A 13,304-nucleotide genomic window follows, 5' to 3' on the forward strand; every position below is an offset into this window, starting at 1 on the left:
CATCCTTCCCACCTTTATAGCAAGAAATCAACGACCCTTTGAAATGTACTGCTGTATCTTTAATAGCAATGAAATTTATGTCAACCCTTCTCCTTCTCACACACACCTCTAAGAGAACAGACGTTGATGTGTGTGGAAAATAATGGGTCCAAATAAAATGCTTTGAACATAGGCTAATGGTGTTGTAACTATAAGATAAAAGAAAGTTTTCATTCTAAAGTTTCAAAAACTGTTGCAGAAATAAAATACTTGGGGTAATGACAAAGTGCCAACGGAGATGCTGAAGCATAGTTGTGGAATTAAAAAAAAAATCACAGGCCTTTTATTTAACAGTAAATGATGTATTTTTTTATTTCAGTAAATGGAGATAAAACAATGATCGGAACATAGCTCATTTTATTCAACAACAGCTATGTAGGTGTGCTTTCATTTGCAAGGGTTCTTAAGTGGCATATGCGTGAGTGAAATGTTGAATAAGAAAAAACAAATCCAAGAATATCGATTGACTTGAAAACAATGTTATTTTTTGCTGAGGATGATTTACTTAAAAGTCAATGTCATCATTTTCTAGTGTATCATCCCCAACACTAAACAGGGATAAAGCTAAGCTTCTATGACCAGTAATGGGATTTTGTGAGTCAGTATCTGGCAAAGTTTTGGATGATTCATCCAAAGTTGATCCTGTAGATTTAATCTCTTTGGAAGTGTGCATGTCTTGCCTGGCAACTTGGCTATGGTGTCTCAAGGAATGATGATAGATTAGAGAATTAACAGCTTCCCCCATAGAATTCATGGGTGAAAGTTCTTTCCTTTGAACACTCTTCAAAACTGATAACCTTTTGCCACCATTTCTGCTACCAGCTACCTCTTCATCAAGTAGACAATTACCAAAATCACTGCTTTCATTGTTTTCTTTTGTATACTCCTCTTCAGGAACTGATTCTTCCTGTAAGTAAACACTCCATTTTGATTTCGTTGAGTGATGAGTAGCCGAAGAGCTTGATGGTGCTTTTTCAGCCCAATGTTTGCGCTTATTAGTTTTTGTAGATGTTCCATAATCCAATCTTTCAAAGGAAACTTGAGTAAAATTACCAGGATCCATTTTTGCTGGATACAGATTGTGGTTTGTATATGTCTGATGAAAGTGGTTGGATGAAAAAGCTTGCCCCTGTGTGTTTGATCCTGTTTCTGTCTCCATGTCAACAAAGTCATGTACATCAAACCTTGGCTTTTTCCGGTGACTGATCCCTTTCTTTTTCATCCTGCCAACACTTTTCATGGTAAATATTTTTTGGCTAAAAATATACTACAACATAGAAATCGGAACCAGACAGTAAAAGTCTTAACTCATCTGAGACATTCATGATCTGGACTTTCATATCTACATCTGATTCTGAATAAGCAAAACAAGACACTACATGCAGGCTTTACTTAAAAATACCTTTATGCTTCCTATATAATTTGTCCATAATATTTTTTATAACAATATCACTGAAATTTTCCCCAAAAATAACAGGATTAACAATATTCAGAGTAATATTTTGCGATTTGTTACATTTCATAGTGGGTTTTTTCCAACATTATTTACAAAGTAAGCATGCCTTGTTACCTGCTTTTATAGATGGCAGGATGGCCAAATTGTTCCTCTTCATCAGAACTAGCATCTTTGCCTGAGCTTAATTCTGTAGGAGATGATAGATACTGCTCCCATTTGCTCACTTGCTGAAAAAACACCATGAAAGAACAATACATAAACATTTCAATGATTATTGCTGGTGGAATCAATCTTTTTCTCTCCTTCCCCACTGGCTCCTTTTGCATGTTAACTAACATTCCGATCTACATTCAAAGTGCAAAAAAATGAGTGCAAAAGTTTGAAAATGCTTTCATGCTAAAGATTTTTCAATGACTGCAAGAAATGACGTTAATTTTTTTCGACTAATAACAGTATTTATTTTAATAAAATTCATACTTGTTCGTGATTCTGAGATGAGGGCTCCTGAGTCTGGCAACAAATGTCATGCTCCTGTTGATTAGGTGATACTGTCAGCAAGGAATGTTGTCGCTGATGATCTCTCTCACCTCGAAGCATGTTAAGTTTCTGTACATGCTGTCGGCAGTCTTTTCCCGACCCTCTTCCAAAAACCTAGAGGCAAATTTTAACTAATGAATAAGACTGGTCATAATGACTAACAAAAAGCAGTTCAAAAAGATAACAATCGAGCAATGAATTGAAAGCTGCTCATTTAAGAGATGTATTTCTTCTCGTTCTTATTATATTTATTATGTAGTTCGTATTCACCTTTATAACTGATTGCTGCTCACCACATAGTTTACATTTCCATTTCTTGCTTTTTGCCTCTTGGTGAACCTGGTAAGTTTGGCAAGAATAACATTGAAGTACATGGAAATTCAGCATCACTAACTCAACCTGTTCGATGATAAATAAGAGGTGTATGGTAGGCAATCTTTTTGCTTATCTTATACTTTAGCTAGTAGTCTGAATATAAGGAGTTTCTCTTTTTTATTAATCGAATATCAAGACAACCGAATAAGGCGCCATTCTGTAAGGGAGGTAATGCAAGAGCCTCAATTACCGAGTTGTCCTCACGAAAACTTTGTTCAGAACGAATTACTTTTCTGGTTTGGTTGTGTTGCGATATGCAGTTATAAAACACTCGCTTGTTCTCTTTCTGAGTGAGGACGGTAATGTCCTGGGTTATTATCTCTTCTCGAGGTACAAGTACTTCCTCCAAATGTTCACAGAGCTGGCTGTCGGGGAATTTCTGCAGGTACACCGGCTTACTTCTTCCCCATAGACTATGGACCATAGTGCAAAATCGCAACAGGGAAAGCACTTTCTGATCTCAACAACCAACCCAACAAGAACGGAGTTATTAAAATATGCCAATCGTCATTATTTTTTTTACCCTCTTCACAGTCCAACAAACTTGTTCAAGACATACGTGTTCTGGGAACTACATGATTGCATGTTCACATCTGATTCTAGGAGTTAAATTTTTTATTTTTGAACACTTCCTGAATGACTAATATTAAGATTTACATTTAAAAATAATATGAATATTGTTACACATATAAACACTTCCATACACACAAAATAAGACTAATACAAATTTACAAACTGCAAGAATCATAAACAGTTTAACAGATTTTAATGACATTTTCAAAGAAAACTATTGTATAGCTTTGCAATGGTTCTCATTCCAAGAATCTCTCAGGACTGGCTTGAAGATGCTTAGAAGTGAAAAACCTGCCACCTTCAAGTTTCACTGGCAGGAACCAAAATCTAAAACACAAGTAAAAAATTACAAATTTCTCAGTGCAGCTTGTTTCACGCAGTGACCTACAGAGCACTATCTTTCTCTATCTCAGCACCAACTGTGTCTGCTGCCTCCATTTCTGCAGTGATATCTGTGACCTTTGCCTCGTTCTCTAGGGCATCGTGTTCCTGATCATACTTTTCCATCAATGCTCTGATTAACCGACATTTTGCATGCTCACATTCACAGGGCACTGGATGATCCTCTCCATCAGATTCTATGCTGTCATCAGTGGTTTCCTCATTCATGTCCTCTCCTACCAGTTCTAAAGTGATGTTATAATGTCGCTTGTTTGTGGTATCTTGTTCAAGGTCTACACGACATCCAATTGCATCATTAGCATCCACAGACACAGCCTGTGGAAGGATTATGACAGTCTGTTTCCAGTGTGTTTCAGGACTTGCTGGAGATGTACTTAAAATAGAAGGGGAGATAACTGTCCAATTGTGGACCTCTGGCAATTGTGAATTCACACCATCAGATGACTGCGAGTTAGTGTTTTTTAATGGGCTTCCTTGTTTCACAGCAAAATCCACATCAAACCATAATACAAAGCCATGGACAGTGGAACTTTTTTCAGCTTTGAATGTTAGACACCGAGACACTGCCTGCACTTCAACAAGTGTTACAGTATTGAGATCAAACTCTGCAACAGTCTGTGGAGATGCAAGGACCTGGTGCTGCTCCAGTTTTGTAGTGACTGGTTCCCGCAGCAGCCTATGTTGAACATATGGAATGGCTGGTGTAAAATCAAAGCCACAGATATTATTCCAAAACTCTAATTTATCTTCCAGAAAAATCTCCATGTTGACAGGTGCAAGAAATAGTGAAGCACGAGAAGGCACCATTATCCCATCTTCTGCCAAAAAGCGGTCTCTAGCAACAATAACAGAATCCAGCATGGATTCATGCAACAGATAAAAACCCATCCATTCTGATACAATGACGTCCATTTTGACATCATCTCCCAGCTGTAGATCCTCCACTGTGGACTGAATCACCTCTATTTTATCCTTAAATCCATTTTGCTCTACTATCTTTTGGCAAAGTGCAGCAATGTTACTAGCTTCAATAGCATAGACTTTACGTACTCCTGCTGATGCTGCAAACAGAGACAGGATGCCAGTTCCAGCACCAACATCCATAACAACTTTATCTCTGATGAGATGGGCATTATTCTCAAAGAATCTTTTATATGATGCCATGCGTGGCCAGTCCCGGAGCATGACTTCATGCACGTAGGGGTCAGCATAACTGGAAAAATACCCATCATGATCATCAGTTGAGGTCAAGGAGATGTCTCTTCTATCTTCTTCTGCATCTCTTAGAGTTGCCATTACTGAGTACTGAACACTGCTCTTCAGCAGAATTAATATGAACTGTTCTTCAGCTCCTGCAAATAAGGGGAAGTTTTAAAAACTTTGTAAAAAGTGATAAGATGCCATACCTATAAACAAACAGTAAATATAAAATACTTAAATGGATGAAACAAATCAGATTCATATCTGGCAAAGAAGTAAACTCTTTTGTTCAGTGTATAACCTTCCTTGACCAAAGTTGTCTATTCTCAGTTTTCTTAACTTCCACGTTGAATGATCACTGCCACACACTGTCCTTAAATATATCACATAAGTATGAAAAATGTAGTCAATGATATAGAAAGCTATAGCATCAATCTGTTTTCATAGAATGGAAACCAAAAAGAATGTTTGTTGTTTCTACCTATTTTTTTAAATTTTTTTTTTTTTTGCACTATGTACAGAAATGACGAATATTTATTATTCATCACAGAGTCAATGCGACATTTACTGTTCTGTATATTAAGAGACTGTTACTTGCATTATCGGGGCTATCTAAGACTTAATGTAAATGAGGAAAATGTTAGACATTTTTTCAAACTTATGGAAAATCACGAATAATTTGATGGTTAAAAGAATAAAATACAACAGAAATCGGAGTATTCACAATATATCATTTCTTTAATGAATGTTTGTGTATAAATTTTTAATATTCAAAGACATGACTTACGATGGACAAACATAGCATCGGCTCTCCGAAGAGACTATCATACCTTAGGGAATACCTTAACACATCCCTATTTACTAAAGCACAAAAAGAAAATCAGAATGTTGCTTACTTTACTCAATTACTTAAAAATCTGCATCCTACTACTACTTTATTGATGTAATAAAAATGCATTTCGTGCGAATTTACACAATAGTGTATATATTTATTTCAAATAACCGATTAGCTGAGATAGCCCAATCAAAAATTCAAATAATGATTTCGTTAGAACCGTTAACATCTATGCACTGCATTAGTAGAAAGGTGTACGCATTACAGTCTTGGAGCATTTACCTGCAAAGTTGTGTGGGTCTTGACAGCTCCACGTGAAGCGAGGGTGTTAATCTAAGGGACATCAATCTTATGCCGAAAACAGTCTGCGCAAGAGTAGCAATGAGTGTAGCGTCCCTTGTTCTGGATACTCTATAGAAGTGATGTTACTTTACACATACCCATATGCTAAATGTGATGTGCAGAAAAGAACAAGGGAGAATGATAAGGCATCTTTTATTTTTTTTGAAATCCATACTGTATTGGAGACAGTCGCTAACCGCTGTGCCACCGGACTTCCCAGGGAAATGTCGACAGGCTTTGATTGCACAATGATAGGAAATTTGAAGGATGTGTTCGAATTTTTACCAGCCGAAGCTTTGTCATTTCCTCATCCTTTGGAAATCCATGAAAGGATAATGTGATAATGCTGGACGTTGGTAAGCCTGAACTGTTCACTAAAGTACGCAGCAAAGTCAGCGATCTCTATTTTAAAAAGTGTATGAGCCGACATGGTTGAAGAACGCTACTCATATCGACAGCAGACCAGCGTATACCCTCGGCATGGGGTACCCGCACTTGTCCACGTAGGTCGCGGACACCCGATAAGAAGCATACGTGTCTGTCATGTCATATCCTTGTATGTGCCCTGTCTATCCCATAATAGACGTTCCTAGCTTGTCCCTCAAAATGTACCTTATAAATATGATCCACTTAATAAATATACATTTATGTTGCTACGAAAAAGTTTATAGATTTTCTGAAATTTGCAGCTGCCTTGGCGGGCAGGATCAAAGATAATTGCATCTCTGTATGCAGGTAATTAATAGACATTAGTCTCGTGTATAAAAGTTCTGCAATAATAGAATATTAGCTAACTTAGATTCACCCTACTTAGATTCACCCTACTATTTAAGAGTAAATGATAAAATGTTTATTCATCATTATCAACTTGCACCAATATGTTAAATGGTGAGCGTACAAGCGTTGTATATCACGAATAATTTTGTAATCCCCTTGTCTCGATATAGAAAACTAAGACAATAAACAATGCCATTGTCATGTGTCTCTTGACGATGAGGTACACGTGTTGTTTGATTGTGCTGCCTTTGACACATACAGACCGATATTAAAGGTATTAAAGCCCCACGAATCTTTCTACATAACTCTGAACCAACCATAAAACAAATTTCTATAGGTATCTGTATCAATAATTCAAAAACAGACATGAAACGTGAACATTAATATCGACAAGTAAATATGTGAGATCATTATAAATGTTGTTGATATCTGGATAGAACTTCCTCCTTGAAACAAACCAAAGGGCTTAGGATTACTCATTTAAAAAAAAGGTTCTCTCTTTCTCTTCTTACTCCGCTCCCTTGTTTAATTACCATGTACAACTCCCTTTTTTTTTTCTTCTCTCTGCCCCCGCTTTTACACCTAATAGACCTGTGAAGCAGGTGGCTGCTGTTGTGGGGAGCTATCTGACGGGAGGCAGGCGTGTCACCTGTGTCGCGCGACACCCAGCATTCCCCGCGCGTGCCTCGCCTGGGTCCCACAGGTCAGCGTGTGCACTGTTACCGCCCAGGATCCTCGGTTTCTGTTAGTATGACACCCCGGTCACTGTCAAACTAAACTTCTTTTTGCGAACCCATACACAACTGTGTGGGATGATGTGTAGGTGATGGTTGTTTCTCCGTGACAATAATAGTGTTAACCCTGGTCATAACATCTTGCCAGAAATAAAGTCACACCAAGCATCACAAAGACGCTCGCGAATGCGCGCTCATAATTAATTAAAATGAACGCAGTTACAAAACTCCTCCTGCTCCTTTTGTTTGTCTTTATTCTTCAAAATCTGAAACGACGGTCAGAAGAACGGAACTGGAAGAAACGAATAAATTTCGGGATTAAAATATTCACGAAGTCTTACGCGCAAACGTATTAGGTTTTGTATCAAGCTAGTGTCCTACAACTTTTGCAAATTTGAAAAGAAATTTCTGCTTGTTTTCGAAACATTGCCCACTGTGGGTGCTATGTCACCATACTTTGAGTTGCGTGAAGGGAGTCGCTTCGTCGACCTTTGCCCCGACTCTTAGCTGCACAGGCAGCGCCAGCCACACTTATCGTCTGCTCGCAAATGTACCGTGATGCTCTCACTTCGTCAGACAAATTAGGGATCACCTCCCTGCACCTTGCACCTTTAAAAAGCCCATCGCCATCACCAGCAGGACTTACTGATCCATACCCGCCCTCTAACCTTTCAACAATCTGCGAGAGACGGGCTCACCTCATCAGTAGAGGCTGCGCTTCTAATTTTAGCGTAATAGCCACAAGAAACGAACAGTCGGAGATCGGGAGGACACTGGGGGCTATTCCCTAATGAGAACCGGTCATCGAAAAAGCGACAGAAAATGCCGATAGAACTAAGAAAGCGATAAGAGAGGAGAAGAGAGAAGTAAGCAGCTCATAAATCTTCCAGTATTTACTTGGAGCGGAACCCGCGCTTGTCTTTGTCGTCCCAAACAACGACCTGCAGAACTGCACAGAGGAGATAGCTTTGTCGTTGTTGTCGTCGCTGTCTTTGTTCTCGTCGGCCAGGACTGTTTGAAGTGCTGTAGCCGGAACGCTCCTCTTCCCTTTGATCAGCAATTATCTGTCTTCAGATGGAAGCAGTCGGTGCTACTGGGTACAAACGTATTAGCGTCTGGCTCGAAGGGGAAGGCATCTCCCCCCAACCCCCGCCAACTCTCCTACCAGACAATCATATGTCACTTCAGTAAATAACCCTAAGCCATTGACATACTATTTCTTAAAAGTTAATTTTACATAAAATTTCTAAATGGTGAAAATATTTGTTTAAATATCTGTTCTCCACCTCGCCTTCTCTGTGATATCTTGCTCCTGGACTTGCTGGTGGGCTGTTGTATCCCAGTTTCTTGCTATATTTTAGTCTGCTGATAAATAGTATTCTATTTCTTGTCCTTTTCTCACTATGAGAATAGTTCGTAAAATTTTAGTTTGAGATAGGTAAAGGGTTGTGAGGTGACAGGCTGGTGTGTATTTGCGTGTGAGAGAGAGAGAAAAAGATTGAGCCTGCCTTAAAGTACAGAGCAATGAATGTTTAATATAAATAAATTCATAACCAACACCCTTCCCTACCTGTTTTACCACATCTGTGCATCAATGAGAATTTAAGTGTGATTCCATTTCTCTCCCTAAGTGCTTTCCACTCTTATCAAAGACTAGGGACAAATAACACCGATAAGGGAAGTGAAACGTATTGCTTTTAAACCGTCTTATCACTGGCACAGAGTTTAAAATTCATCCTCCCCATCCCAACTCCCACCCCTATCCTCATCGCCAACACTCCGTAAATCTTGTCGATCTCCATCCCTACAAGTTTTCTTTTCTTCTTGACGGTCGGACGTGGCCTGCAAGATATCCCAGTCGAGAACCAGGCTGATCTGTTCTCCATTCTGTCATTTGGTCCGCGGCTTAAAAGTTGTTTTACTAGATATTACATTACACATCGCCTGTGCAGCGGAGGAAAAAAAAAGGGTGTCAGCGTTCATGGCACTTCTCTTCTCCTGACCAGCAACATCTGGCAAAAGGTTAAGGGTTACTTTTGCTTTCTGTGGTTTGGCACATAACCTCCTCCCGACCTCTCGAAAATGAAGCCCGCTCAGTTTCGAAACGGATAATTACCTTATCACTGCAGGCATGAGTATGTAAGAGTATCTTGTAGTTGTCTCTTTGTTGCTTGTGGGTGGGTAGGGGAATTTCGCTGATGATGACTGTCGCGACAGTTCCAGAACATGCTGCGGAGCCAGAGGGATGGGTGAGGAAGGGAGGAGGGTCGAGGGCTTGATGCGCTGGCACGATACACTGCAACGCTGATAGCATTGATGGATTCCGACAGAGTTATCACCCAACGGAAACATCAGTGGTTGCGTGTTCGACAGCAAGAGGGCGCTTTCGCACGATGCATGGCTCGCAGATTCTGGCCTGGATGGTGAGAAGGAGGAAGAGGAGGGTGGGCTAAAGAGTGGAGAGAGCAATGAGAAATCGGAGATGTTTTTCATTTAATTACAAGTCGTGGCCAATCTCGATCATAATTATTTTGAGTTGAGATAAGCGGCGACTTGCAAGCTCGGGCCAAAGGAGAGTCCATCGTGGCAGCGTGAGCTGATGCCGACCACCTGTCAGCGGCGATCGACGGAGCTCTGGCGAGGGTGAACCTGACGTGTGAGTGGTGTACTGTCGCCAGAGAGCTTTCATTTCACTCCTTGTCACCCACCACTTCGCCCCGCTGCTGCGTGGATCAGTTTCCCAGGCAACTCACACAGTTCTATCTTTCTCCAGCAGCTGACCAACTTCATCAAGCAGATGAACGTGACCGGACATTTTTTGTGCTTTATTTCACAATTTTCATGCTTCGTTTCATGATTTTGTTCCATATCGCCCCCATCTGCATCCGCAAAATACTCGACAGGAAAGTTTATACATGTCCTTTTCGATAATGAGACATTATTTTTTTAAACGATAGAAGGGTTGCGTGCTTTTTTGTATTTCTTATTAAGGTTAGCTCAAACGTGAAATTATATTCAAAATTACCAGCAGATTAACAGAAAAAATTTTGTTCCAAAAAATCACTGACGTCTCTCGAGTGTCAAACAACCGACCTCCCTACCCCTACCCCCATCGCGTCTGTGTGGCCGGCGGGGCTGATGGGGCTCAAGATGAACAAGAGATTGAGATCTAGGCTGTGGAGGTGAAGACAAATTACTTCCCTTCACACTGAGGGCACCTCCACGTTGAAAGTACGCACGAGCGCCTTCGCTAGTCTGGAACCCTGAAAAAACATTCCCTCGCCATCCCTTCCTCTTTCACTTCAGGAACTATCCTTGTGATCAGAAGTAAAGTAGATGTTGCAGCAGTAACAATACATAACGGCTTTGAGTGGATGCAGATGTTCTTTTCTCTGCGTGTATAGAAAGAAATTGGGAAAAGATGGACAATATTGCAGATTGTATGTGTTATGGGAAGTCGTTTGATAGAAAAGCTGCTGCTATTGCGTAAGACTTCATGAATATCTTAGCCCCGAAATTTATTCGTTTCTTCCAGTTCCACACCTCTAACCGTCCTTTCAGGATTTGATGTTCGCACTCGCGAATTACGGATAAATGGAGGGGCTGTGGTTATGCACGCACGCGCGTGTACACGGTGGTAGCATCACAACATGTGTTGCTTCTGTGTTAAACAACAAAGCAACACTTAATAAAAAAAAAACTAAACTCATTGAAAAATTACTCATCCAGTTCTTGCAATCACAAGACTTTATGTAAAATTCAGAACAACTTTCTACCCATTTTAATCAGATTTAAGATTTGGATGTCAATGTGCCCCCCCCCCCCCAAAAAAAAAAAAAAATCCTGCAACTTCTTTTATTAATGTTTTGTAGAAAAGTAGTGTTTCTTTTTCTTTTCTGTAGATTGAAGGCAAGTTTGAAAACATTCAGACAAAATATTTCTTGTACCCTATTATTATAAAATAACATTTTTGTTTGCCGTTGTTGCTGTTAAATTACCAGTCCAGAATGGCGTATAGAATGATCCACCAGTACACGGATGGGCATTGAATACTATGACATCAGCGCGCGCACGTGTAGATAAGCAGAGAAGCGAAGCTCCCACATGATATACATTTTATATCAGTCGGGGCTTACTGCTCTCGTGTGAGAAATTTTAATTGTTTGCATGTTGCCAGACAAGCACGGAAATAAACAGGCCGTTGAACTGTAGGACACCATTGTACCCTTTCTAGCATGTTGCCACGACCCACCCACATAATTAGATGCCTTACGGGTGGAGGCGGATGTCATACGGTCGTCAAGGTAACGTTTAGACCACACACACCTGATCTGTTGTCTTTCCTCTACTCGCTCCATCCCCCCATCAACTCCAGGGGTGTAACCCTGGTACCTGTGGCCGACACTCGATATCAAATTTAAAGGCTAATCAGGGTGGAAGGTGCGCACAACAGGGTGATATAGCCGACTCCTAGAACTCTATTCTACACGCTAGTTACAACCCATTGACCATCTCACCTGGGTGTGAAAGATGAGAAGATGACTAACTTCTCAAATATAAGTGAATGATCACGATTGTTAGCGGGGTAGAAACTGTTGAAAGTTGCAGGTGCCATCTCGGGGTTGAAGAGGGGTCAAGGTCTTACTTACAGCGGTTTGCTGATTGGTCATCTGCTCCTAACTCTGGCATCGACTTCTGTCTTCCTTGATGTCAGAAGTTAGAACTGAGGTCAATACTCGAGTGCATTTCTGAACAAGAATGAATAGCAACACAAGGAGAATAATATATATTTAAATATAATATATTTCTATCAAGCCAGTGACCGTGCTATATAAATATCCATTTTACATTCAGATTTATTTTAGAATTAATTCGGATTTAAATCTTCCTGGAACACGTGTCTGCTGCCGAGGGTTTGGTCTTGGTGGCAGTTTACTGACATCAGTTGTGGCCAGCGCAACAGGACAGGCACGGCAACTACTCGTCACAGTTTGTACCCGAGTTGTGGCGACTGCCCGAGAAAAGACCTCACCGAGGTCGATGGAAGAGAGAGGAGGAAGGAGGTATCGGGGTGTTTTACTATGTGTTTGTATAAGGGATTCACCAAGGCAGTGGATGAGTTCAGTGTCTGACTCAACAGGTGTGGGCTGGACGTGCAGGTAACACAGAGAAGGCAAAGCGTCCACACACACACACCCAAACAGTTTCATCATTTTATAGTTGCAGGTCAGCATCATGAGGAAGATATAGCAGGGAAGGGAAAAGGGGATTAGACCACCACCGACCTCCTCCTTTAACATCCTCCTTACCTCCTGCACTGGTCACCAAAGTTGCTTGGAGGGGTCAAACGTGTCTGTGCTACCCCTAAGTAGCTTCCTTACTTTGGGTCCTCCCTCCATCACACGCCACCCTGAAGCTCCAGGAGTTTGGAAGTGACGGAAAGTAAAAACGTGGCGGCGAGAGAACGAGAGACAAAGCCAACGTTCACAGGATAAACTCATTTGTTGTTACAGCGGTTTAGGAGGGCACAGGGTAAGTAGAAAATGGAGCGGGGAGGGAGTAAGTAGCAATAGAACTGCATGACAAGAGTTGGGAGTGGGGATGCTAGTGTTGGGTTAGTGCTTTATTCAAGTCAAGACAACGATCAAACAAAAAATCCGAGTGTATCAATGGAAATCGATGTGTGAGAGAGCGATCTCTAATGAATGTTCTCTTTTCAGAGCAACAATTTAAAAACATTTGTTATTTAGGAAATATTAGCGTAAACATGTACCCCAGATATATGTGCAACATTCGTTCCAGTCGAGGGTTGGCTGGGTAGACGGGGGAATTGTGTTAGACACAGAGGTTCACATAACAAGTCCGGTTCTGAAGCTTCCTCCGTCAGAAAGACGATACAGTCGTTGCCGCTCCTCTTGAAATTAAATGCAGCTTTCCAGCCAGTGTCAAACACAGGAAGATAGAGCGAAAAAAAAAACAAGAAAAGAAAACATGGCCAGAAAAATGTGTTATTTAAAAGTCTAATCTCAAAAGA

General features: G+C 40.6%; 2 protein-coding genes across 4 annotated transcripts; both read right to left on the bottom strand.

Moving 5' to 3' along the window:
• Positions 1 to 37: 37 nt before the first annotated feature.
• LOC112561384 lies at positions 38 to 3,024 on the bottom strand. 3 transcript variants are annotated; one of them, XM_025233856.1, is made up of 4 exons: positions 2,326 to 3,024; positions 1,973 to 2,146; positions 1,610 to 1,722; positions 38 to 1,271 (listed from the first exon to the last, which is right to left on the bottom strand). In XM_025233856.1, exons 1-4 carry the CDS (start codon positions 2,404 to 2,406, stop codon positions 545 to 547), a joined length of 1,095 nt encoding a protein of 364 aa, XP_025089641.1. In that variant the 5' UTR covers positions 2,407 to 3,024; the 3' UTR covers positions 38 to 544. The 3 variants fall into 3 exon arrangements, with proteins under 3 accessions (XP_025089641.1, XP_025089639.1, XP_025089640.1); XM_025233854.1 differs by having other exon boundaries at positions 2,303 to 2,937; XM_025233855.1 differs by having other exon boundaries at positions 38 to 1,262; positions 2,303 to 2,933.
• Positions 3,025 to 3,156: 132 nt separating this feature from the next.
• On the bottom strand, positions 3,157 to 5,777 carry LOC112561381 (probable protein arginine N-methyltransferase 6). Its single transcript, XM_025233852.1, has 2 exons — positions 5,700 to 5,777; positions 3,157 to 4,734 (listed from the first exon to the last, which is right to left on the bottom strand). The coding sequence occupies exon 2, from the start codon at positions 4,676 to 4,678 to the stop codon at positions 3,365 to 3,367; it is 1,314 nt and encodes a 437-aa protein (XP_025089637.1). The 5' UTR covers positions 4,679 to 4,734; positions 5,700 to 5,777; the 3' UTR covers positions 3,157 to 3,364.
• Positions 5,778 to 13,304: the final 7,527 nt, after the last annotated feature.

The sequence above is a fragment of the Pomacea canaliculata genome, linkage group LG4 (assembly GCF_003073045.1).
Source record: "Pomacea canaliculata isolate SZHN2017 linkage group LG4, ASM307304v1, whole genome shotgun sequence".
Lineage (NCBI taxonomy): Eukaryota > Metazoa > Mollusca > Gastropoda > Architaenioglossa > Ampullariidae > Pomacea > Pomacea canaliculata.